This window comes from Vanessa atalanta, chromosome 16, assembly GCF_905147765.1.
Source record: "Vanessa atalanta chromosome 16, ilVanAtal1.2, whole genome shotgun sequence".
NCBI classification, from domain to species: domain Eukaryota; kingdom Metazoa; phylum Arthropoda; class Insecta; order Lepidoptera; family Nymphalidae; genus Vanessa; species Vanessa atalanta.
In genome coordinates, this window is record NC_061886.1 from 10,144,825 (window position 1) to 10,172,435 (window position 27,611).

The 27,611-nt window shown below is 33.2% G+C and overlaps 4 protein-coding genes across 6 annotated transcripts; 2 read left to right on the plus strand and 2 right to left on the minus strand.

Moving 5' to 3' along the window:
* Positions 1-574: 574 nt before the first annotated feature.
* LOC125069832 lies at positions 575-27,611 on the minus strand. Of its 2 annotated transcripts, XM_047679423.1 has the most exons (7): positions 27,521-27,611; positions 20,983-21,711; positions 20,522-20,726; positions 19,729-19,884; positions 11,105-11,116; positions 5,884-5,887; positions 575-586 (listed from the first exon to the last, which is right to left on the minus strand). In XM_047679423.1, coding segments are annotated over exons 2-6 (753 nt in total). In that variant the 5' UTR covers positions 21,362-21,711; positions 27,521-27,611; the 3' UTR covers positions 575-586; positions 5,884-5,886. The 2 variants fall into 2 exon arrangements, with proteins under 2 accessions (XP_047535379.1, XP_047535378.1); XM_047679422.1 differs by lacking the exons at positions 575-586; positions 5,884-5,887; positions 11,105-11,116 and adding an exon at positions 17,676-18,050 and having other exon boundaries at positions 19,725-19,884.
* LOC125069831 (sterol carrier protein 2) lies at positions 1,047-3,815 on the minus strand. The gene is made up of 2 exons (XM_047679421.1): positions 2,439-3,815; positions 1,047-1,802 (listed from the first exon to the last, which is right to left on the minus strand). Exons 1-2 carry the CDS (start codon positions 3,543-3,545, stop codon positions 1,299-1,301), a joined length of 1,611 nt encoding a protein of 536 aa, XP_047535377.1. The 5' UTR covers positions 3,546-3,815; the 3' UTR covers positions 1,047-1,298.
* LOC125069830 (uncharacterized protein DDB_G0283357-like) lies at positions 4,261-6,832 on the plus strand. The gene is made up of 3 exons (XM_047679420.1): positions 4,261-4,417; positions 4,564-6,496; positions 6,605-6,832. The coding sequence occupies exons 1-3, from the start codon at positions 4,347-4,349 to the stop codon at positions 6,749-6,751; spliced, it is 2,151 nt and encodes a 716-aa protein (XP_047535376.1). The 5' UTR covers positions 4,261-4,346; the 3' UTR covers positions 6,752-6,832.
* Positions 7,609-17,562, plus strand: LOC125069834 (myeloid leukemia factor). Of its 2 annotated transcripts, XM_047679425.1 has the most exons (8): positions 7,609-7,831; positions 8,127-8,293; positions 9,377-9,465; positions 10,083-10,185; positions 11,482-11,602; positions 11,920-12,037; positions 13,238-13,302; positions 15,155-17,562. In XM_047679425.1, exons 1-8 carry the CDS (start codon positions 7,779-7,781, stop codon positions 15,243-15,245), a joined length of 807 nt encoding a protein of 268 aa, XP_047535381.1. In that variant the 5' UTR covers positions 7,609-7,778; the 3' UTR covers positions 15,246-17,562. The 2 variants fall into 2 exon arrangements, with proteins under 2 accessions (XP_047535381.1, XP_047535380.1); XM_047679424.1 differs by lacking the exon at positions 13,238-13,302 and having other exon boundaries at positions 11,920-12,048.

A 27,611-nucleotide genomic window follows, 5' to 3' on the forward strand; every position in this document is an offset into this window, starting at 1 on the left:
AATCTGGTATGATGATAACGAAGATAATGGAATTATTATTATTTATAATATAAAAAAAATTCAAAAATCAAGGACTACTATAATTGTATGTTTTTAATTCTGAAACGTACAGAATAATGGATATGTATGTGTGGGTAGAGGCATTAATAAATAAGTATTATTATTCATGTGCATGAACTTTTGAACTGCGTTAGCGACGTGAACGCTGCAGTCTTTAAACATTTACCTACCATGAACATTACCTATAATCGCAATACTTCATATAAAATCTTATACACTACTTAGATCATTTAAAAATGGCATTAAAGCCATCCAGAAAAAAAAAAAATCTGGCACAATATTAGAGATCTTAGATAAAAAACTACAAAAAAATACGGAAAAACATTTTTTTTTTATGCAATACACCTTTCTGATTCTGTGTTATTAGACTATTAGTACCGAAATGATAGTAGTAGTAACTAATGCCCAAGAAAATTAACCAATTTACTAGCTTTAACTTTATTATTATATACGAAATTAGTACCTACTCATTGCTCGCTTGAAGGTTATTAGTACATTAACCCCTATTATTATTATCTACACTCATCTACTCAAAAATTTATGCCAGTCCTTTTATTTATAATACAATAAAAAAATGTTGTTATAAGCGTAAACAAGGCCTTATCGTCAAATACCTGACATTTGTAATCGTCTAAAGTCTAATATTGTAGATTTTAATTTTTAAGTAATCAATTTACATTTATCTATATAATTATGTATTTATCTTATTAAAATGAGATTTTACAGACGTAAATATCTAAGATTAAAAAAACAATAGTTTTGCCATTTTCATTTAATATCAATCAGTAACCAAAATTTAAGATTTCAATTTAAAGATAAAATATGTTATTAATGTTACCTAACTACTAAACAAGACCGTTTTTTTTTTTTTTTTTTTCGTCATTGGCTGTAGATTACGCACGCTCATTCCTAAAGATTACGTAAAAAAATGAAGAAAAAAAAACTTGATAAAAAATCGTTTAATATAGAAAAATATCTAAACAACAATAATAATATATTTTAGTGCAATTTACAAAATGGAATGATATTTATACACAAAACAATAGCATAAAAATATGATTTAATTTTTCTTAACATTATTTTAATATATATTGCACTGTGGTACATCGAAATGAAACTGTCGAGTCTTCAAACTGTCGGCTTAACACCTAATTTATTGTAATGTATCTATATAAATGCCCAAAAGACCCATTCTTCCATAACCCAGAATAAGATAAAAACCAATTTCTAGAGTTATTTTATAGCTTAGAGCGAATTGCGTCGATTCTACCGGCTGCCGATCTCTGTAAGTCAGTGAGTTTCATTGCTAAGCCCATGTTACCCTGAATTTTAATTTTCCCTTGGAAAAATGCTTTTTGAGGATTTAGTTTTCCAGAAATCAAGTCCGCGACATCTTCGTCGTTTATCGTGAAGGTGACGTCACATTTATCCTTACCATTGTATGTAACATTGCCTTTTCCTTCTTTAGCATTTATCACCCAGTAACCCTCGTCACCATTTGGACCATTTCTTACTTTGAAACCATAGATACCTCTAACTTTTTCAATGAGTTTGTCCTCATCGGTTTGCATCGCTTCCTCGAGGATCTTCATATACTTATATACTTTGAAGTTTTCGGGGTTGTTAGTGATGGCAGCGACTTGGTTGGGGACAGCATTGTTGAAGCCTTTGCGGTACATGGTGATGACAACAGCACCTCCGAGTCCCAGGTTATGTTGCAAGGCGATACGCGCACGAGGAACCTGGACAATAACATGTTGATTAATTTAATAAATCAAAAATAAAAAGTATCAAAATAATTTGGTAATATTATTTATCCTTTTATTTGTTATGTCATAACATTTTTGCATTGTTAACAGTTTAATGTCATTAGAGATAAGGTAATCTTTGTTACTGTGGTATTGCTTATCAATAAAATATGACAGGTTTAAGAGCATTGTCCTGTTGTCCTCCTTGAAACAATATCACAAACAATACACACTAGTAAAAACAAAAAGGAATATTCACTCACACATACAAAATAAGAAACATATACAACAACACAAAACAGTTTGAGAAATAAAATTTAGATAAAAAAGCCTGTAAAATTTTAACCAATTGATTGGTAAATTTTTAATTGAATTTGGAATAGATAATATTTTTTTAAAAAATAAGGTGCAAAATACAACTGCTTTTGCTACTTTGAAATGTTACATAAACTGTATTTTTTGGTTTCAAATTCATATTCATTTGAATATTTTTTTTGTAAATAGTGGAATTTTGAATGTGGAATGCATTGGTACATTACAAAACACATGAGGCATTTCTTTATACCGAAACCGAATACCTGTACAGAACAACACAAGGCCATTTCCACATTTACAATGCATATGACAAACCTGTCTTTCGCCTGCTTCTCCACGCAGTTGCCACACAAGTTCTGCACATTGGGCTAAACCTGTCGCACCAAGAGGATGTCCCTTAGCTATTAAACCACCGCTTGGATTGACCACAACTTGACCTCCATATGTATTGTCTCCTGCATCAATAAATTTACCAGCTTCTCCCTCCCCGCAAAGCTGCAGACCCTCATATGTTATCAATTCATTAGCAGCAAAGCAGTCATGCAATTCTACAACGTCAACTTGTTTTGGTGTTATTCCAGTTTTTTGGTAGATACGTTTTGCAGCTAAAGCAGTCATATCAAAACCGGCAACTTTCATCAAACTGTTTTGTTCAAACACAGCGGGTGTGTCTGTAGCCATTTCCATGCCAATGATTTCAACTGCTTTCTGCTGCAGTCCATAACGAATAACAGCTTCCTCCGACATGAGTACAGCCGCAGCTGATCCATCACTAGTTGGACAACATTCCAATTTTGTTAATGGACCGTAAATTCTACGAGAATTCAAAATCTCCTCTACTGTGTACTCCCTTGAGCCTTGAGCTCGGGGATTCTTTGCACCATGGCGGTGATTCTTAGCTGCAATTTTTGCTAAGTGAACTTCTGTAGTACCATATTTTTTCATATGCTCCAAACCTGCATTGCCGAAATACTGCGCAGTAATTGGTGAGCCTGTTAATTCGGTAATTTCGGCCATTTTCAGAGTATGCTTATCCAATGGATTAGTTCTATCGGTGAATGTGGCATTGCCGAGAGCGCCTGGAGTCATTTTTTCAAAACCAACAGCTAGTATAATATCAGAAATACCACCTTCAATAAGTTGTTTGGCCAGAAAGAGAGCATTAGAACCTGTTGAGCAGTTATTATTTACATTGTAAATAGGAATACCGGTCATACCGACCTGGTATAAAACCCGTTGACCACAGGTAGAATCACCGAAAACGTAGCCGCAAACCGCTTGTTGTACATCATCGTACTTAATACGAGCATCAGCGAGAGCAGCTTCAACAGCCTCTTTGCCTAGATCGGGATAATCTCTCCCAGTACTGGGCTTGACGAATTTCGTCATACCGACACCAACTACAAAAACTTTCTTAGGCATTTTCGTATTGAATAATTACCTCGATTTCTTAATGTCGAACTGCGATGACCACTGTGAAATTATATTTTCAAAAGACCACAACTTGCTATGCAAATTAATTTCGCGCACGATCTAGGTGAAACTAATTACTTGATAAATACCGACGAATTGCAACAAATAAACGATATCAATTTATAAGTAATTATTAAAATCTTGCACCTTGTATCGCCAGGTCAACACACAAGTTATCACGTGACAGCTCAGTTCGAAATGAATTGAAACAATGAATGACAAGCAATCTGAATCTGCGAATTGGAATTTGAACTCTACTAATTGTATGTTTGGATAAGCGTCCAAACATAAATTTGTATATGATCTGTAAGAAATATTTATACATAAATATCTCAGTAATTTGAGGTACTCGCTATTATATTTAAATGCGAACCAAACTGATGATCATAGTTCGTAAAGTGCCGACGTATAATTACTTTTTTTGTTACGAATTACGAAACTTGCACGATTTTCATAATTTCACTATAAATCTGAATTTCTTTTTAAATGTTACAACATAATTAAGCGGTATAATGCAGTAAAATACCCGCGTGGCAAATAAATTCTGAAGAAAAAAATATTATTTCTTTATTTATATATAAAGCCTGGCACATAATAAATATAAAATAAGAAAAGTCACTTCCGTTCTTTTTAAATATAAACAAAGGACTATTGACATTTTACATTATTCGACGCAAAATTGTTCCAAATGTAGAAAATCTTTTTTTCCATACTTTTTGGTTTTGTAAATAAAATTAAATAAAAGGCGGAATGGCTCTAGATAGGCAAAAGATTTTAAGTGAATTAGGCAGTGTAATGAATCAGTTAAAAAATACAGATTGGTGAGTTACATAAAATTATCTTAACTTTTTTAAATTACGCATAATAATAATAATCACGATTCTTGAAATAACGGTGTAAGTTTTATTTGCTTAACTGATTAATCTTTTACGTTATATTTAAATTCTAATTCTAATTTTATTTTCAGTGGATGTATGGGTAAATTATTTGGAGATTCTGGACAAAGTCTAGCTTCCAACGGCATTTTTTCGAATTGTAACGCGTATAAGCACGGTTATTGTCATAGTCATGGGTACAATCCATCATGTGGCGAACCCCATGCAAATAATACGCATAACTTTCGTGGATCTTGTTTAGGTCGATGTAATCCACCAAAGCTGTACGCTGATACATACAACTATCTGACTGAAAATCTTATGCAACCAACAATTAATGAAGTATATAACGACTTACACAGCATTACGCCAGCTAATACTGTAATGAATAGTCCAATGGCAAAACAAATGGGGTTTCCCACCGAAAATTTTTCGACTCAAGGTAATATGGGTAACATGTCTAATGGCCAAATACAAAAACAGGGTAATGTTGGCAACTTTAATTCTGGTAATATTTATACTGGTACCAATAATATACCACAAAATAATACTCCCACAAATATACCAAATTCTAATAATATGGGTAATATCGGTGGAATGGGACCACAAATTATGAATATGTTTGGAGAAAACCAACTTGCAAAACCTGTTTCATCGCCAACAAACAATCAACATAATCACAATGACAATGTTGCCTTTGTTGGACAACATTATGGCGCCAGTCAACCAATGCAACAAACGAATTTAAATCCTGTACAACATTCTCAACAAATGAAAAATATGAATTCCGAAGGAGGATTTCCTAATCAGATGGCAGCAAACAATAATTATCAACATCAAGGTCAACATTCCCAAGGAATTGCCAAGTTCAATGAAATGTTCCCAGGTGTTATGAAAAACGGCGATTTAGGTTTTGACCCTATGGCTATTGCAATTCAGATGAACCCTGCAAATCAAAAACAAGCAGCTTTAGATACCATACACAAAATAATGAACAATAATAATGGTGGAAACAAAATTTTAAATACAAATGATAATACTGTCAACCAAGGATTTAATTCATCAACAAATAACAACCAATATAATATACCACAAAATCAAATACAAAATAACATACCAACTAATGAAACGTGGCAATATAATGCTTTAAATCAACAGAATAATACACAAATGGTGTCACAGCAACCAAATATAGCTGAAACTGCTCAATTTCAGCAAGTTTCCAAGCCAATTACTAATCCAAATGGGGTATTTCCTGGACAAACAAATCAGAACGCTTTTGCTGCTGTTACAAGTGCACCTTTAAATGGGCAACAGCAACAACCTTTACATTACCAGCAGCAACCCCTAGCTAATCCGAATTCAAATAATGTCCAATTGAATCTTCCAACACTATATGAAGGAAATACTACTCCCAATATATTGCAATCTCATACAAATCAAATACCGAATAACGCAAATACTCAACAAATAATAAAAGAGCCGATACTACCAGTAGATACGTCCAAATTTGTAATGCCGAAGCAAAAGTATTACAATTATAATACTCTTGGTCAACCCGTTGAAATGCTGCCAGGTAAAATGTATCACACCTCTGAACCACCTTTACCCCAGACATTATCTCCGCAGGTTGCTATGAAATCAGGAAACAATTTTTCAAAATATAGTAATGTCAAGTCTACTGTAAGTAAAACTTCGTTAATGGGCAACAAGCCTGTGGGTAAATGTCCAAGTAGAAATCAGTTACAACAAATATATAATCAATACAAAGGTTCGCAATCATTCACGCACCAAAACATAAAAGATCAAAGTAGCAAAAATATTAGCCATTCGGAAGGAAGATTTAATTTACCACATAATACACAACACAATTTATCTGCACAGCAAATGCCTATTGAAAATGTCGGTGGAGATACCGTAGCAAATAATCAACTAAATGACGAAAGGGCCTATAGAAAAGAATATGTTAGAGAACAAATTGGTGACGCACCAATTACAAAACAACCAGCCAATGTACCGGAAAAGGTAAAGTAATCACTAATGATTTTTTCTCTTTGCATGTGTAAAAACTTTTTATAAGATTTAATTAGTAGCTATTATATACAAATATGAAATAAAATAATATTATTTCAGTTGTCTCCGGTTGTTAATCGCAAGTATAGAAACGGATTACAAGACATGGTTTATACGTCATATCCAACTTCAGCTGCTTGGTCTTTCCACGGACATAGTAGAGCCTCGATCTGCCCCTCTGCACATAGATATCGGAATAAAATTTAAGTGTGTATGTTGAAATTAAAGTGCAGTCAAAGTGTATAAATGTAAAATTTAAAGAAAATAAAAGATTTTGTGATAAGTAAATATTCTATTAAATTTTAACGTTTTTTAATTTCATTTAATCTAAAAAAGTGGCTCCGTTGGTTATAGGGTCTATTAATTCTATCTAATAATACCGCATACAATAATATACGCCAGATGTTTGTAAAGCTGGAACTTGTTTCGCAAAGTCTGAAAAGATCTCTCTGGGAGCAGTCATCCGCTATGCTCTGAATGTGAGCTTTCCTCAAAAGTGGGGAACCGAGAGGGGATATATTATTTTGCTAAGCGAGCAGCGAAGAAATATATGATATGAGTGCGTAATTTTCCAAAGAGGTTGCGAAGTGGGACTAAGTTCCGCATAATTAGTCAACATTTATAGATTGACACCTGTCACTTTGAAATTTGCTATTTAGAAGTTTCCTACTTTTTAATTATTTAGATTATTATTAGTAGGTATACATACCTTCAGTTGTTTTATAATTTATAATTATTTTTTATAAGTATTTAGATTTTAGTATAAAAATTTGTTTCTAAAAAAAACGACTTATTGGACTTTTAATTTTATACCAATACCCTAACTTAAAAAATATAAGAAGTACCTAATGGTAAAACAGGTATTATGTTTATGTAGAATAGCGGGTGTTTTACGAATAGTGCATTTTTAGAATAAGGTCTATTATACTAGAAATTGACAAAGCCCATTAATTGTTTACTTTATTTTTCTGGTCCTATAATGTTGTAGTACAGTAGTTAATTTATCTGTAACTTTTTCATTATTTTGTATCTGTATTTGTAATAGACAATAATTGTTTAGCTTTAGACGGCAGAGTGGAAATTTCACTGAACTTGCTAGAGATTTCGATTTTTCCTAACAATCGTTTCGTAAAGCGACGATTTCGATTGTCATATTACTTTTAACAAAATAAAAATATTACCAATCTTTATTCTGAGTTGATATTTTATTGGAGAATCGAAAAGTGGTTTCAAAATGTCCCTGTTTGGATCTTTGATGGGCGACGTGGAGGATGATCCGTTTTTTGGGTAATTTTTTACTTTGTTGAAGTACATTATATACAATTAACACATGCAGTAAGACATTTATTCACTATCATTTTAAATATCGTAACCGCAACGCTATCCTGTACTCAACCGCATACAAGTATATTGATTAAAAAATACATTTTGTAATGTCAGGTATCGGTAGAAAAAACATTCAATTTAAAAGTACCTCTTAGTTATATTGATTTTTAACCTTGAAACTCTTCATCTTACATGTAAATCAACCTCTTTATGTGTGTGTAATTAAGGAAGCGTAATTATATTTAAATTTTCCCAGATCGCACATGAGACATATGCGCCAAATGAACAATATGATGAACTCGATGTTTGCGGATCCCTTCGGCATGCTGAGGGACGGCCCGCTCGCCTTAACAGGGTCACGTCATGGCAGCTCCATGATGCCCTTCATGCCACAAATGCCATCCTTGAACAGACTTTTCACAGGTTTTTAAATATGTATATGTAGTTTTTTTATTTTCTATTTTCAAATATATGATCAGAGAAGATCCAGTGAAGATTGCTTGTTCAAAATGTGGCATGTACTTCTGTTTGTCATTGTTTATCTCTTGCTTGCAAATTAAAACATAGTTAGGAAACCTACAAGCATAATTCTGTCAAATGTATATCCTTCAATGTGCAGTAAAACAGCGTGGTGATACAAGCTCCAAGCTGTTTAAAAGGAGAGATTTTTGCCCAGCAGTAGAAACACACATGTTGTATATAATTTAAAAATATTTTGAAATAACAGTTTGTCTTTTAAAGATAGTTTTTTATCACTAGACATTTTGTTCTATTTCTGTCGTGAGTTTATAAATATGTAATGGTCTAAATATAAATAAAATATATTCCACACAATTTATTACATGTAAATTTCATAAAAGTAAAGACATATAAAATTGAAATCAGTCATCTAACTTGTAAAAAGATTAATGACACATACTTGGCAAGCTATATTCCTGTGGGTGGATAAATGTTTGTCTGAGAATTCCCGTCCAGGTGTGATGTATTTCCCAAGCCAGTATATTTCTCAATCCTTGAAACTACTTTTAAATTTTGGAGAGATATGTTGTTTTCTGGAATCATTAATTAATTTATTTAAGTTAACAGTTAAAATTAATATAATGCTAGCTCAGTGACATTGTTATACCTATTAATACTGATGTATAAATCATTTTAACTTAACATAAACTAATGATAATTATTAATTAGCTTAGTTCACAAACCTTCAAAAAATTAATGATAAAATGAATCTGTAATGTTTTAATTCTCAAACTAAAAGCATTAATTGTTAACTGCATCAGTGACATCTAAATATTAGTTATATATTAATGTCCTTAATTGAGGTTTTAAAAATACTGATACATATTCTTGTAATAAATTATCCTAGCCATTAAGTTATGTGTTCTGAATGTAAATACTATGTAATCTAATTGTATATAAAACCTGTTTAATTTCTTTAATATAAAAATATTATAAAGTACAATATTAAAATGATATTTTTTGTAATATTTATAAATTTGTTTTCAGCTGATCTCACTGACGGGCACATGAGTGCAGGCAGCTCTTTCTCTAGCAGCACAGTTGTAATGTCCAGTGGTCCCAGTGGAAGCCCACAGGTTTGAATCAACATATCTTTTTTTTTAGTTTTGAAAATATGATCACCTTTCTGATTTTGGTGACAGTTGCTATTCTAATCAGTGGCTTGCTAACCGCACAAGAGGCATAAAGTAAAAGCTTTTAGCCTCTTCCTCCCTCCTTTCCAGGCTGTTTCATGTAACGATAATATATTTATTGTTAGTATGAAAATAATTATTATAAAAATAATTGTTGTAAAATATGACATTTAAAAAAAAGTAAAATCCCACTGAGTTTCTTTCGCCGGTTCTTCTCAAGTCCGAGGTATTTATTTCCGAACTGGTGGAAGATTTTTGACTATAAATTAGCAAGTGTAACACTTCTCTATTGAATAATGATTTTTGACTTTGACTTCATTGCTGTGCCTGATGTAAATTAAACAAAAATTAAGTACATGGAAAATCAGTGAATCTTGTCGGGGCTTGAACCCACAATCATTTGATATGATCCGTGTATTCTAACCATTTGGCCCTCTCGGCTCTTACATAAACTGATAAAGATACACGAATCTATATATATATTTTTCCATATAAAAAACATATCATATATTGCTTCACAGGGGCAATCCAGTAAACTATATAACTGTTTATTTTTTTAGGTATTTAGTTCTTCGAGCAGCATGAAGATTGGTCCAAATGGCGTCAAGGAGACACGTAAAACACTGCAAGACTCCCGTACCGGCTTGAAGAAAATGTCCATAGGTTGGTTCATACATATTTTTACTTCCATATATAATGGCCCGCTTTGTTTCCTTCACCGGTTTTTCCGATCTCTCCGAACCGATGGTAGAATTTTGGACATCACTAAAAAAGTGTAATAATTTCATGTTGAACAAAGCTATTTGAATAGACAAACTTTCAAGAGGTATTTGATGATGATGAAGCAAAGATCTCACTGAGTTGTATCATAATACATAAAGAAGTCATTATTTCGAGAACGAAATTTACATAAAAAATTACTTTTATAGGATTTATTTTTTATCATTATTTTTGATATCCCTGTTGTATTAAATATGTATTAGTTTGCAATTTCGCAAAGTCCATAAGAGACGAGATTTTCGGCAACGCATCTGCAAGTCCCCCGGTGTTGCAGATGTCTATGGGCGTTTGCTCCCTATAACATAAAAAAAAAAGATGAACACATTGTCAATAGAAGACGATTAACAATTATTATGTAAAACTTAGATACGTAATGGAGTCTAACATGCGTGTGTAGGATTTGTCATTGTTTGCGATTTCTCAACAATTAACAATGGAGTACAAAGCTCCGATGGAATATTGTTAATTTCTTATGTAAATGTAATGTGTTAACGCTTACCTTTACATTATATGTTTATATAAAACCGTTTGTAATGGGTACTAGCTGTTCTCTTCTTAAAGATTATATTCAGCAATATACCGATTAACCCCTCCTTTTAAGTTAATCACTTGTGTTAGTGGTGACGACAATAGCCCAAGGGGTCAGAACCGATCCGGCATATTTTTACATCACTAGACGGCCCGTAAACCTTGGTGTTATTATATATAGTCTTAATTTATATGCCAATAATGTATATCCAGGTTTACGTGTTATCATTGTCAATTTATATCACGATCGGTTTGAGATTTAGTCGTGATGAGTTACACAACGCTCAGTGAAAGTTATTAACTCATTCAGTCTTATGTAAGTTGAGGTTTCTCGGAAGCCAGAAAAAGTAATTTGCTAAAAAGTATTTTTGTTCTGAATGTCGTTCTTTTTATAGTCATAGCTGTGATATTATATAACGTAAAAATATATAAAAAAATTTTAACTCTATATTAAACATAGATCAAGTTCATGTCAGTGTCTGCCTTCAGATCAAAATGACACCGAAAGATCTAAGTTCGGTGAAAGTTATATGTAATTAGACAAGTAATTTATTTGACCTAAATAGGATACTGAATATCCTGGAGAAGGTCGTGCCCACTCTCGCTTCCTGCCTAGGTTTTGCTCTAATGCAGAATTAATGATGCTCGCAGGTCACCACATCGGGGAGCGCGCGCACGTCATAGAGCGGGAACAGAACGTGTTCTCCGGCGACGCGGAGGAGAGGCAGGAGTTCATCAACCTCGAAGAGGAGGAGGCCGAGGACTTCGACAGGTACGCGTTTGCATGTTTGCTCGAGGATAAACTGACCAAGTGACAACCTGATTTTTTAGGTAACTTTTTTAACAATATAATTATGTGTACTTCACAAAATTTACTCGTTTTCGTGCCGGAAAACGCTTTGTATGCTCTGCACCACGAGTCAGAGGTGGAACGTGGAACTCGAAACAAGAAGGGCCTAACAAGAAAAAATATTATAAGATTTTTATTAAGAATTAATTACGTATGTCACGGCGGGCTAGTGACCCGTCATCGGTACCGTTACATTTTTTTATAAATGTAATCAATGTAAAATCACCGTTCGCCCGCAGAGAGTTCCAAGAGCGCGCGGGCGCACTGCGGGCGCGCGGCCGCGCCGCGCTGCCGCCCGCGCACGCGCCGCGCCTCGCGCTGCCCGCGCCGCCCGCGCCCGCGCCCGCCGCGCCCGCCGCGCACTCCAGGTGAGTCGCAGGCGCAGGCGCACGACGCACACTCCACGATTGCTCCCTTGTAAATTACAAAACAAATAGTAGAATATATTCACATATCATGAAAACTGAAAGAAATCTATTCAATCAACTATTTTGATGTTGTCAAATGTGAGCTACTAAAATTGAATTAATTTTTTAAAGTATGTTATACGTTCAGTGCACCGATCGTCGAAATTTCTTTACTGTATAAATGCTTTCGATGTTGACCGGCACAACTTTTCTAATGCATGTTATATGCATTTTTAAGCGAGGTGTCGGAATGGATCTACACGTTGCCGAAGAAATACCGATATTGTGACCACTTACGATACTGATGTAATTGTTTAGTGGAATTGGACGTAGAACATATTTCATTCACCTCGAACTCGTACTCGAGTACTAACTAGTTCAAAACTAGTAAGCAAGTGGGATACTTAAAGTGCAAACATCGGATCAAAAGTAATACTCATTATGTTAACGGTTCACGGGAATCGAACCTATAACCTTTACGCAAGAACAATGGTTCACCAATCGACAACAATGTCAACAATTATGCTTCTTTTAGCTTTAGTGCTTATTAAATAGAAGCATGTCAATTTTCTTAGTATTTTTAAGTTCAAGTATTTAATTAAAAATTTTTTTTACTGTCTTTTCTTGTATTTAGTATTAGGCTAGCATGACTTTGTAGTGCTATATATTGTATCAAAATTGTGTTGCATTTTATTTTTATTTGGAATGGGTAGATGGGCAGATTTTTTTACCTCTCTTTATAGATTTAATTTAATTTAAGCTTTATAGTAATAGTTGATCGTTCTTTTTTCGGCATATATTACAATATTATTATGGTAAGTTTTTGAGGGTACCATCCTACCACCAGTCCGCCAAACACGAATGTACATTTGAGTTCTGGTATAATGGCTAATAAACAGTTAGAGTAATAAAAATTTGGATCCCCGAGCGTGCCGGGAGGCAGAGCACAACTCAAAGTTAAGAGGCTTGAGACATGTCGCCGCTGGTGGGACGACTCGGGTGGTACCGGTTTGCGAGGATTTCGTTTAGCCTTCAAAGTATACAAAGTTGAGGACAAGTCCCGCCCGTCCGTCTGCCCAGAGCCGTAGCGAGTCGTAGCGAGTCGTAGCGCGTAGTTAGCAGGCGTGTGTGACGTTGCAGCGCCGGCGAGCGCCGCCACCGCCCGCAGCCGCGCCGCCCGCTGCGCGCCGCCGCCAGCCCGCTCGCGCTGCCCGCGTGAGTACTCTCTGAGAACCCCCCCCCCACCCTACCCGACCGTTGCCAAACACGATCCCTTTGAAATTTTATTTTGGAACAGATTTTAAAACTTCCTTTTTTTCGCGAGCAATCCAAGAGTTTCACAGCGCACCACATGTTGAGGACCACTGCACTGCACTCGGAGTATGGTCTTTTCCAATCGCGAGAGGAGTAGGGTCAAATAAACAACTTCGACATTGAATTGACGCGTTAAAGTGGATATGTGTAAATATTGAACTGGAATAGTTTTGTATTGTATTATATCTGGATCATAATAATTTAGTTTCTCAAATAGATCTCGGAGCCCTTAAGACTGCCTCATTAGGCAGTGTCGGCAACTGTCTTGTCCATTGACAATTCTGTCTTTCAGACATATACATCAACAACTGTTATACATAATAGATCAGAGCTATAACTAATTCGCGTGGAATTTGTAAATCAAAACTTACTTTTCCTTCACTCCTTCTTCAATTGGAATAGCCTTAATACGTTAACGCTCACATTTTTGGCCTTTAATTAATCACAGCTTAGATTGTGATCGCGTTTGGCAACCCGCCTCCTGTCACGCGGACGTAACGCGCTTCATATTTTGATATGGAAGGAATCTCGTCGGGCACACGCGTGTTTCGGTATCCATTATAATCATATTAAACTTATCACGTCTTAATACATTTTATAATCGATTATCTAATCATGACTAGATTGCGATTAAAATAAAATATATTCCAAATTTAAAATTAACGTAATCGATTTCCAGTTCCAGATATTGGAGGCGCCGATACTACTACTAATAGATATAGTAATTTATGTAAAATATTATATTTATTTTCATACGCTTTGTATATGCGCTATTTTATTTATTTTAGACGGTAGTGTGTTTTTTTGCCTATTTCAGCATGCCTTTTTTATTTTTTATTGCTACGTGGTTTTAATGAAATATTTACATTTTTTAAAAAAAAAATAAAGCAACCGAATGTTTAATTCATTTCCATTTTTGTTGTTAAGGAGGTTTTACTTTATTTTATTACTTAATTTTTTATTGTCTTTAAAATACTTTGCATATGAATTGTTGTATCTGTGTTAATGTTATGACATAGAGCATTGTTAGATCATCTTCGTATGTTCTTGAGTAATGTGTTAAACGTTTCGTGCGTACGGATCTACTTTCATTATTCAATTTAATTTACCAACTTCATTGCTCTTGGTCTAATTCTCAACTATATATACTCATTACAAAATGTCTTGCCTGCGCGATTCAGAAACTCGAATAAATCAATCAGCGCCATCTATCGGTACTTTAATGTTGTCTTAGATTTTCGCGATTATTACACATTGAAATAAAACTAGTTTTTTAACGGCTTTAATCGCGTATATTAATTATTTTTAACATCCCGACGTTTCGAGCACTTTGCAGTGTTCGTGACCACGAGCACTTTGCAGTGTTCGTGGTCACACTAGTTTTATTTCTATCGGTACTTTGTTTATAAAATACAGACACGTGTTGATTTAAGTTGAATGTCAAACACTCGTCATATATTTCATGGTGTGATTTGGAAGTTAAGTTACATATCGAATATATGTTTGAATTGTATTATTATGATACATGTTATGTTTTTATTGAATAACAAACTTATTCTGATACTAAATTGAATAAAGAAATTAAATAAAACCGCGGTTTCACGAAATTATTTGTAAAAAAAAAGACTGTACTTTACTTCATTTTCTCTTTTATTTTTTGAACTCAAAACGTAAAAATCTTCACATCTGTATCATTAATAACAGATTAATGATTTATTTTTGTCATGAAAATAATATCATTATTATTTTCCAGCTCCGGCGTGCGTGAGGTGTACGGCGGATCCCACCCACAGAGACACAGGCACAAGCACCACAGACACAGGCACTCGCCCATAGACAACTAAATCTATGCGACTTTGAGCGGTAACGACAATTTCAAACCTGAATCTGAATATTGTGACTAAATCTGAATTATTTGTCTACCACCTACCTTAGTGGTTCGTAATCGAGATTATTTAGAATATTTACAGGTAAGAGTACAACGTTGACATAGAGTAACTATTTATCAGCGTTGCAACGAATATTCGTCTCCTGTTTTTGGGCTTAGTTAATTCGACCTAATACCAAATACTGAAAACTAAAACACTTTATTGCCGAATACCATAAATCAACGCTCCCTTAAGGACCGGATAATTTAACAAGGCCATATGTACTCATTGAAACTATTTTACAGCCATCTAGCGGCCATGTGAGGAACTATACTTTAATTCATTACATTGACTAATTCTCTAAATACAGATTTCGAATAGTTAGAAAATGTATTTTATAATAAAATCTCAGGAAGCTCTTTACATGCATAAGTCTTCGTCATAGCCTCTATGATGCTGGTATTTAACTCGTTATGAGAATTGTCTTACATAAATTCAAGACAAAATGACGTTTTCTCCATCTTCTTAAGGAAATATGATGTATAAAAATTTTAACATTTATAGTTTTATACATATTTTTTTGTCTAAATGAATTTGTGATTTAATATAAATTCATAGTAATGGAATTTCTAGAAAATGGTACACGAAACGGTTAGCAAATTATCTTATTTTGACGTCGTTACCGCTCATACTGCGTGTATATTATACGTTTGACAAAAACAAGTAATAGTAGCAATTAACACAAATCCTAGACTTATAGCCCGTTTACATTTAATGAAACATGAATCTTATATTCTTCCACCGTTATAAAATGTAAAACTGCTAAAATTTCCAGTTTTGTTTTATCATTATTATTGTAAGTAAATATTTTCGTATTAAAAGTAGAAGCTTAGATGTTTAAATTTAGAACTACGTCGTGTTATTGCATCTTGAGTATGGAAGATAACTCAGTAAAAAATATAAAAAATGTTTTTTTTTTTTAATAATTTTTGTGATACTGGCACAAGGGATAATAAATGTGACTTATTAATAAGTGTCCTATTTGCCCGCCTAATTTCCTACTATTTATAACAAAATGTCTCTCGTTCTAAAGATGCGATATATAGTAATAATTTCCATTACTTCGGCAGGAATAAATAATATATACGTTTATTTCATTGGTACTTTTTGCTGTTATTTTTAGTTTTAAAAATGTTTAATGAATTTAAGGGTCAGCGTGAATACTCCTGATATGGACCGGCTGCTCAATTTCAAAGAAACGAAATTGCGTTTTTGTATGCTCTCGTGTTCTCACGTGGATCTCGATCTGGAAAATCATCTGTAAATAGAACGTGATTTTCATCGACCAAAGAAAATGGGTCCTTGAAATCGTTTCGTACTTCTGTCCAAGAAACTCATATAAAAAAAAATTATCTTCTTAAGTTTTAGACGACGGTGATTTATCGTTCATATAGTAGTTATAATCTTAAATGTGACGAGAGCGAATAATTTCGTTGTAGTATATGGCATCATTAACTATTATGTCGAAAATAATATTATGTTCCAAAACGTTTCTTTAATACTGGAAATATATTTTCGCCCTTAAATTCGCCGACATTATAAAATGAAACGTCGCAATGAACTTGACTCACCAAGCCTCATAATACAAATGGATCAAATGTTATAACATAAATCTTATACTCTCTTCTCATTTTAAACTTTTTGTTTAAAAAAAAAAATTAAAATTTATAAGGACCACAAGCGACAAATTGACTTAAATTTTGTTTATGTTTTTTTTTATAATAGTCCTATTATTTTACAGGCTAATACTTGATCCATTTATATTATTATTTTATGTATAAGTATGTTTAAGAATAAATAGTTAATAGTCGTGTAATCTCTTAGTGTAATTTATGGAAATTTTAGTATCCCGTGATTTCAAGATGGCACAAAGTAAGGGTGCTGGACAAGCGAATCGCCCATTCCTGAATTAAATTATTTTTATTTTATATGTGTTTTTTAAGCTACTCTGTATATTCAGATACGTATTGCGATTTTCTTTTGTTTAATAGATGAAGCTGTTTAGTGAATTAATACAAGATTATCTTTAATGTAAAAAAAATCTAGACGTTTCTATGTAAATTTGGAAATCGTAGTTCTGAGATAATTGTTTCTCTTATACTGAACGAACGCGGAATTTCGTAACTTGGTAATCCTATGAAAATATTTTTAGATATAATATTGATGTTAGCGTAAGAGAACCAACAATTCTTATTATTCGTGTGATCCTAAAAATAAATTGGTAGCTAAGAAAACGCGTTTTCATTTTCATTCATTCAATTCCAACGCACTTTGTACAACAATAAATACGTTTAGTATTATTAACGTAAAAAAATCGCTTGAGTACGTCTAAATAAAACAAAGATGGACGTCAAAATAATATAATAACCCACTTGAAAATTAAATACACAATTCACCGAAAAAGTAACTTCATAAATAGTAATAGTAAACAATACAAAAAAATATTTACCATAAATTACTAAAATAATAAAAGAAACTTAACCTAAAAAAAAATTTGGGCGCCAATTTAATTTTTCATGTCGGCCATGTTGTTATTGCTCGTGTTATTCAACCTCATAATGACATGCGACATATGTCATCGTTAATGTCCAGCAGTTGGTTGATGAATGTGTGATTGGACATCATCTTTGCAAGCTTAGCGATAACTTGCAAAAGGGCTCTCTTCTTGTACCTCATCTGTACGCTGCAACGCTCTATTTCCTCTACCACTGAAGGGTCCACCTGTGAACGAATATCAACCATCTTATTAAAATATATTAAGATTATTTCATAGATAATTGGACAGGGTTGTGCAAAAATATTCCAAGCCAGAGACAAAAGATACAGAAAAAAAAAATATTGAAGAGGGAATGACTTTTATTGTTGTTTGTTACAACAACCCGGTTAACTGTGAACTGTGTTGGACAATTTCTGCCCAACACAGTTCAAATACCAGTACCAACCAGTTACACAAATTTCTAACATAGTTTAACTATTTCATTAAGTTGTAACTGCATACGATCGACATTTCACCTTCCTACAAATAATTTCAAACTGATGAACGTTAATGATGGTGTTAGAATTAAATAATCCAGGAATATTTGTAGTGCTTTGAAAAAATCAAACATACGGGACGGGATTTTTTAAGGGGGTTCTAGATACATATTTTTAAACAGTCTTATTGACTTGGTAAAGCGTTGTATTTAGAAAAATAAATATCTCAATGGAAACGTGTTTTTTACGTTTGCACATCTTAAATCAACCGATCGTCTTCTAATTTTGCGTTCACATTTACTAATACCTCCCCCTTCAAGTGGGCGAATTCAATTATCTCAATTATAGGAAAATCGCGTGCAGATTGTTAACAAACAGACCTTGAAACTTCATGTGTGTCAAAACTTGTTTAAATATTAAAACAATGATTGCATGGATTTATCGTTCACAAGGATGAATGCTTGATTGGACATCACGTAATGGCTCAGCCCGTCATTATGTTAGAAAATTGTTACTCGAGTTATTGCTATTTTATTATTAGTCATGCAAATTGTTACTTACAATTTGATAGCTATAGAATAGTTAATTTATAAAACTAAAATCAATATGTATACTATAAATCAAGTGACTTGTGAACTCAGTCTTTACAGATTCACTGATTTTGGGCCGTCCTTGATACCTACGTATCAAGTACATTTTAGTTGATAATATCGGTTTGTAAATACGAAAAACATTCATTTATAAAGATTAATAAAAAAATGGATATTTTTTTTGTCTTATAGGTTATAATTTTTTTTTAAGTTTTCACATCAATTATTTTTAAATTCGTTGTGCGATAAACTTGTAATTTAGCAATGTTATCACACTGATTATGTAAGGAAATAAGATTGATTAACAGGTAAATTAACATTACGTAAAAAACGTTTTGTGATACATCGCTAATTTTATAAGCACGTTGGAATGATGACGTGTACCGATATTTGTATATTTTAATAAAAATAAATCGCTGTTTTCAACAACCGACAGCTCTTTTTGCTTTGCTAGCATTCGACTAAATGACTTGTGGTGAATTGACCGTAACTTAGTACGCAAAATCTCAGTAGTGTAAAAATGTATAAAATGTATACGTAGTCAATGGGATAATGTGGAAAATTGTAACAAAAAATATGATGTGTAAGCTGATGATACAAATAAAAGCACAAAAACCGTATGCGTCTCGGGACGCCTGACAGAAGTGATAACTTAAAATAATCGGTGCCGTATGCGAAAGAGAAACGGAAGCCAGACAGACTGGCGCCGTAACGCGTTACGTAACGAAGCGGTTTACCTTCCGATAATAAGTTATCACTTCAAAAACTTAAAATTGAACTTAGAATATATGAAAAATAAAGAGCAACATAAAGGTGAATGTAAATGACTAACGTTTTTGGGATCTGTGAAGGCACTGAATTTGTACTTGGTTTTACGCTTCTCCGTGCCGACGTCGGAGAAGACTGTGAAGGCTGCTTCCTTTATGCGCCTCCCCACGGGAAAGTACATGCCGGCCTTTAGATTGCCCTTTGGATCTCGTGATAGCAAACTCCTGGAACAAGGATGAATAATCTATATGTATTATTTTGAATTATTATGAAAGCATAAATTAAAATCGTTATCTGATGAAGACAATCAGGAATTTTACTTATCGATTTTCAATCGCCTTACACCAATATTGGTTGGCATAAAAGTCGTTCTAGTTATAAATTTAATGCGAGTCATTGTCTCTAGCCACTGCTGATCAGACTTCTGACGAGACTTTAAAAAGTTCGTACTGTATACTACAACGCTGCTCCACTGCAGGCTGAGGGTTTTGCGCCTTGTGGGCTTGTAGATATGCATTTCATATGATGGCAATCCAATCAAACCTTATATGTGGTATTTAGTAGGGCGTTGTGCAAGTCCGTCTAGGTAGGTATCACCCACTGATCAAATATTCTACCGCCAAACAGCAATACTTAGTTATGTTGTATTAAAGGATGAACGAGCCAATGTAACTACAGTTACAAGATCGGTGATGTAAGGAATGGTTAATATTTCTTACAGCGTCATTGTCTATGGGCCTTTGTGACCACTTACGACCACGTAACCCTTTTTCTAGCCTACCTACCCATATATTACCTGTATATATATATAAAAGAATTGCTTCCTATGTAATTATTTAAGTAATTTATCAAGGAAGTTACCTAAAATTGTAGACCAAGTTTCGCTTTTCGGTGACGTATATGCTGTCGAGGTAGGGTTGCGCCGCGTAGATCAGGGACGTCTGGTATTTGACGATGTGTCCTCTCGTCTCCCGCTCGTGCCACTCGATGTAATTGCTGTTGTGAGGGTTGTAGCTGTACTCGTATTCCTTGCGGCATTGTGGGTCATCAGCTTTGGTAAACCAACCTATTAAGATATTCTGACATGAGTATTCTTCGCTATGCTACGCAAAATAAGATAAATATTTATGAAAACAATTAAAAACTATTGGTCTATTGTAATTTACATACGTATAATAAGACCTATTTCATATAAGTATGTTCCATTATTAGTAAGCTGAATTAAAATTTGTTTTTATTATTCATTTTAAAAAGGTATTTAATCAAATAGGTATAATATTTTTTTTCATACGTGATAACTTGTTAATTTATAGACAACTTACCGGTATGTGGATATGCACGGTCGGACATAACAGTAATTATTCGGCCTACGTGGTATCCCGGATCGGCCAGCATGATTCCTGGCCGTCCATCTATAATGACCTGAACACCGATCAAAACGTGCTCCTTCTCCGCGCACCCTACGGAATCCGGCGTTTCTCCCATCGTCACGTAGCCCCTCACGTCCACCACCGCCTCCTCACAAGATATCAACGCGGTCGCCGTCGCGAAGCCAGGAAATTTTTTGTCCAAGTGTTGCCATTTCCGAACCAACTCTATTCCCAAACCGACACACGTGTACTTTCTTCTCCTGATCTGTGGTAAGTATTTTTTATAAAGGTCGTATAACGGTTGCTGCGACTTAACATGACAGTCGTACATAGCGATGAAGTTGCTAATTGAGTCATAATTATTGTTGACGAGAAAGGTGCGGAGGATTGACTCGGCTTGAGTGACGAGTTCCTCGTGCGCTATCGATGTTAGTTGGAGTGGTTCCTGTGGCTGCGCCCAGCGTGGGGGCGGCAGGGGCTTGGTCAGGTAGTAGACGGCCTGCTTGCGGTCGTCCTTCCCCGAAGCGAGTCAACTCGGCCACTCAGCACCCCAGCGGCCAACCCTCGGGCCCGCCGGCTCAGCCTCTGCCAATATCTTGGGCCAGGCATCGTTTCGGCCTAGAACGCTCTGTAAGAGCGCCTCACGCTTCTCTAACACCAATACTACAACTTTTTCACGCTCTGAAACAGAACAATAAATAAACTATTACTTTTTTGTTTGTAACAGAGTATAATGTCATAAGTATCTGCCAAAAAAAAAACAACGGAAATAGATCTCTTGACTTTTCTATTTACAGAAATATAGACAGAAGTGATTTTATGAAATAATATTAGAATATTTAATAGAACTATATGTAATAATTAACTATATGTTTGAAAATAAATATTTTAATCGGGTAAGTACTAAGAAGATAGAAGGTGTTGTGAATGTATTATCCAAGTCACGGATGGTACATATTTGTAATAGGAAAGTTATGAAATGGGTTACGAGAACCTAAAGTTAGAACTCTAGACACGCACGATCGTTTGTATGTGTTCGGTTTTATTTGTCGACACGCGTCCTTAATTTGCGTACATATCATTTGCGCATTGGCTTTTTTTTAATTCTTAAATTTTACATGTACTATGTGCCATTATGATTTCTATTTTTTATTAGTCTAACAGTAGTTAGTGTACCTGCATATTTTGATTAACAGGCAGCATCACAATTTAAGTTTGAGAATTGACATTGAAAGTTTTTTTTTTTTACGAAAATATTCCACCTTTAAAGGAACAAAACGTACAGAAAAAAAAACTTTAATTTAACGCTTAGCTTCCCGCCACTTGTAAAGGAATAAATACACACACATAAAATGTTATGATATTTTATGTGAGTAAATATCTTAGTTTTTCTAAAATTAGGTAGATCGTAGGTATAGATAATTAATAATTATTATTTGTATAATTATCACTATTGAGTTCATAGTCATGTTTTATTACAATTTTCGCTAAATCAAAACCATGCATACAGAGGTGTAGATTTTTTAGCTTCTTATGTTTGAATCGACATTTAACATGATTCAATTGAATTTAGAATTATCATCGGTTACATAATCGTCATATATAATCTATCGAGGAGTAGATACCAGCCATTCTCAGTACACACTCAGTACTTAATTATTTTCTCCAATTTAGTAAAATAACACCTAAATATATACAATTATGTTGGTAAGTATATTCTGTAAAAAATAAAGTAATCCAAACTCGACACCTTTTTATCTATACTGATATTATAAATGCGAAATTAACTCTGTCTGTTTGTTACTCTTTTTGCGTATATTTGGTATGAAGCAAGTTCAAACCCCAACGAAGGGCACAAGGTTAGTTTTGTGCCTAACCCCCTAAAACACGAGCGAAGTCGCGGGCGTCTTAATATTCGGTTATGCTTTATATAGTAAATTTTATTTAATATAATATAGTTTGTTGATTAACAAAGTTATAATATATAATGAAATAAATATATTTTAAATTTATTTTACAAAATAATAACTGTTAACCTATATATAATACGGGATAATATAATAATATATGATTTCCTTGTTATATTTATAGTTCCGGAATAACATTTCGAATATATTTATGACATAATTAACATTATGTAACTAATAATTTTATTTTTAATGTTGTATTGTTACTGCGTCAAACTGTGACTGTCTCTAACGTAGCTGAAATGGATAAAACACGTGGATTTCAGCCGAAGGTCACGAGGCATCACTGAATGTTCACGTGCTTAATTTGTTTAAACAAATCATCTAGAGCTCGGGGCAGTGATGAAAATCATCCATTGTCGATTAGATGGATTTTTTTCTACATTAGTATCTACCAATTATCAATGGAGTAGTGTAATGTCTAATTAGATCCATAATTTATTCTCAATAGAGTATGCCTTTGCCCAGAAATGGGACGTTTACTTACGTTTTTCAACCGCCAAATATCAAAACGTATTGTTGTGGTCCGATTTGAAAGGTGAGCCAATGTAACTACAGGCAGGTACGGGTAGTACATTGATGATGTATAAAATGTTTAATAAAGTTAGACTTTTATAAACGCATCTACCCTACTTACATACTTACGTACATATGTATCTATATATATATATATATACTACATAATTACATATATATATATATATATATATATATATATATATATATATATATATATATACTACATAATTACATATATATATATATATAAGATTTTTAAGTAAGATCTATATTATTTTACATTATATAAGGCCTATTCCAATCACAGTAGGAGTAAACTTAAACAACTTTGACATTTTAAGTTGGTCATTGCAGGCACAAAGGACATAACATCTTAGTTCTCAGGGTTGTCAACTTACCATAAAGTGGCAAATTCGCGCCTCCGCCTATCTATTTCCTACAAAAAAAAAAATGCTTAACGAATGCTGGCCCTGCCTCTTCATGTAGGATTTGCTGTCCTATCGGATTATCAGTTGCAAAGTCTCTCTTGAGAATGTTTGTCGAAGCCAAAATCGTTCATGATTCAGCCAAAATAAATATTACTATTTAGAAAATAAAAAATAATTGTTTCAATAATATCATATATTAAATTCCAATAACATAATAAGTTCTATATCAAAAGCTACCAAACTGAAAACACAAGCTTTCATAAAACTTTCCACAATTGCGTAAAATGAAACGACAATTTCATTCATTCGCGGTCGAATGATTGGTCTGCGATGCAATCAATCAGCTGTTGTTGACACGTTGATAGTAACGAACATCGACCTTGTATCATTCGCCTCAGCAGCCACAGCTGATGTGAACGTTGTACATTCCATTCTCTTGTGGCCTTGGCTATGCAAATATTATGAAATAAAAAAAGCTGATATATTTTACGAATTCCACATAACAAGTGAGTGTAACGTAGGTATGTCTGTCCAACTTGGCCAAAGATAATGTTTTAATTGATTTTTTTAATTAATTCAAGTATTTTTACCAATTTTCTCAATAAATAAACACAATCTAATTTCTTAGAAATAACATAAATTAGCGAATGCATTTCCGTATATAGACGTTGATTTATGTTTTTATTTATATAAAATAAATTTGCATATCTATACAAATAAAATAAACGGTATTTTTAAACACGCAAAAGCGAGGTTTGTTTCTATTAATATTTTCTACGAATACGCGTATTTAGCATCAGTGAGAATTCCCAGTTAAACGGTGATGAGTATCACGTAAAATGACTCAAGTCTCAAACAGTTGTCAGAAAACGCAGCTATTATGAAATCTGTATCTATTTGTGTTGTAAATATATAAGTAATTCTTCTTGTTCTGGTGATTATTACTCACAAAAACTTTGCAAATACTTTTTTAATTATGAGTTGTTGCAAATTATAAAGTGTACAGGAAGCATACGAGGTTACTTGAACTGGATTTTGATAGCACGTTTCGCGCCACGAGACCGCAACTAGGCCATTGTGTCACCGACCTTCTTTGAAGGCAAGTGATTTTGTGGAATTTAAACGAGTCACGGGGACAGATTATATATAAAAAAAGTTAAAAGGATATGTTAAAATTGTCGTAATTTTTGCAAAATAACTGGTATATAAAAAAAAAAACTTACAAAAATAACGTTTCTAAAGTTTTAATAACGATCTAAATTAACTTTACAGTATTTTAAACGGTTACGTAAATCACGTGTCACAAAGTCGATGTTAGTAGCGACGCTTATCTTACACGTGATTGTTTGATATTTGGAATTGTTTATGATATGATGTTGCTGGCGCATTCAATTAATATTATCCTAATTAATATAATAAATACAAAAGTGATTTTATCGTTACTGCTCAACCGATCATCATGATATTTTGCGTACAAGTTAGTATGCCGAATAAGACAGGGTACCTAAGATCTGCCTCCCCCCGGAGTGGCGGGTACTGGTTCTTCATATTGTAGCGATCAAAATACGACTAACAACAGCATTTATGTTTAATTATAGAAACATCTTATCACGATATATTTTATTAAGCTATTAAGAATGTTTAGTCGTTCGTGTTTTACCAATTGTACTTTTCTGCCGATGACAGCATTCGATTTTCGAAATTTTTTATTCGGTTTAAGAAGAAATAAAAGTATGAATGGGGGAATAAATTGTGCAAATAAAGTTTGAAAAAGGGACCAAACCTTAACGAAAAGTTTTATTATTACATTCCAATATTCCAAATCTAATTTTCAGATTTTGACAGTCCCAGCTATCTCTTATCTACTTTGAATCTCGTATTACTTGTCATGAAATGTTCGTGTCAATGCTCTATAACAGGTAAATGATCCCACGTAATGTTATGACGATTAACGATGTAAACATCTCTTTGTTTTCACTGGGTATATGGAAGCATAATTTATTTTTACGTCTGACATCAATTGATTTAAAAAAAAAAGATTTTTTTTTTAATCATACAATGGTCTTTAATCATTATTCCTTATTTTCAAATAAAATATTATGTTTAGTTGGTTTTCCATTCAAATTGATATTTGTTAATAAAAGGGAACAAGTGAACCTTCTTATATATTTCGGAAGGCAACTCGGAAAATTTATAGCTATCACGATAAGTGGTTATTATTTTTATTGTCTTTCAAAGAAACTTATTAATAATCCATTTCATGACGTCAAGTTCCGCATAAATTCGCTTTGGATTGAAACAGTTATCGATCGTTTTTTTTTTATTATTGTAATATAATATACAATATTTAAATTTTATCATTTATCGCATTATAAGATCATGAATGATAAAATTAGTGCCTATAGCACTATCTGGTTTTTATTTTATTTTATTAAATTTGTCATTAGAGAGTATCTATGAATGTTACTTAGGCGGTGATTAGTATAACAATGCTGTCTTTTTCTTTCGAATATCGAATCAGTCATGATAGAAAGAGATAAATTAGTAGTTAACTAAACATCCGTAAAAATCGTTTGTAAATAATGCGTTTCGTTTATGATTATTTTTAAGAAGAATTTAATTCCAGTTAAAGTATAAATATCGAACTACATAAATCAATAAATAAATTATTCGCCTTTAAGTAAAATATCGTGACATTTGTCACAGATAATTTTTTTTTAACAATAATAAAAATTAAAGATTATAATATTAAGTAGCTATCACAACTAGAATTTAACGTTGTTAAAAAACAATTATTTTTTGAATTGGCGTTTGCGTCAATGCGTAACGTAATTTTCTTGATATTATTGTGAATCATACGGTATTTGCGTAAAATGCAACACGTAGCCGTTCTCATTCAGGCGATACAACTAACATTAATAAGATGTTAATATTTTTTTTTAAATGACTTATTTACTTTGAAATTAGGACGTAGACGTACAAAATTTGAACACAATCAAAAAACATTACAAATGGAAACATCCATAAACACAGATTAATATTAATAGTGTATAGCATAATTTATAATTTATGCGCTAATTACTGTGTAGATTGTCAAAGTATTTAGGTATTAAAATATAATTCACTTTAGTGTAACTGTGATTACTATTATTATATGCCACCAATAAAACTAATTCAATACTAATTATAATCGCCCTATGAGTCACCTCTCTACTGTATATAAAAAAACAAATAGAGAAATGTATAATTGTAAGTTTGACATGTTAAGTTTATCAATTAAAACTTGTATACATTTAACAAAATAATTAATCACATTTAACAATAACAAAAAGCAATTAATCACGGCTGATAAAACTTCGGAAAAAAACGACTAAAACTAAACTTGATACATCCCTAAGTTTTCGCAGTCTTTGTTTATATCGAAAAGAACACAGTTTTAGTACGCAAACGCGGCATTCCTCCACAACACGCGCACATCTTTGTTACTATGACAACATAAATAAATATCGGCGTACGCTATTGCCTTAAATAAGTCTTGTTTCATTTATAATATAGGATGTTTAAAACAAAACTCACCCATACAACGGCTAGAAGCCAAATAAAAAAGAAAAAGAAAATCGGCTGCCCCGAGAATCGCTCTATCCGGGACAGTTCTCTCTCGCACGAC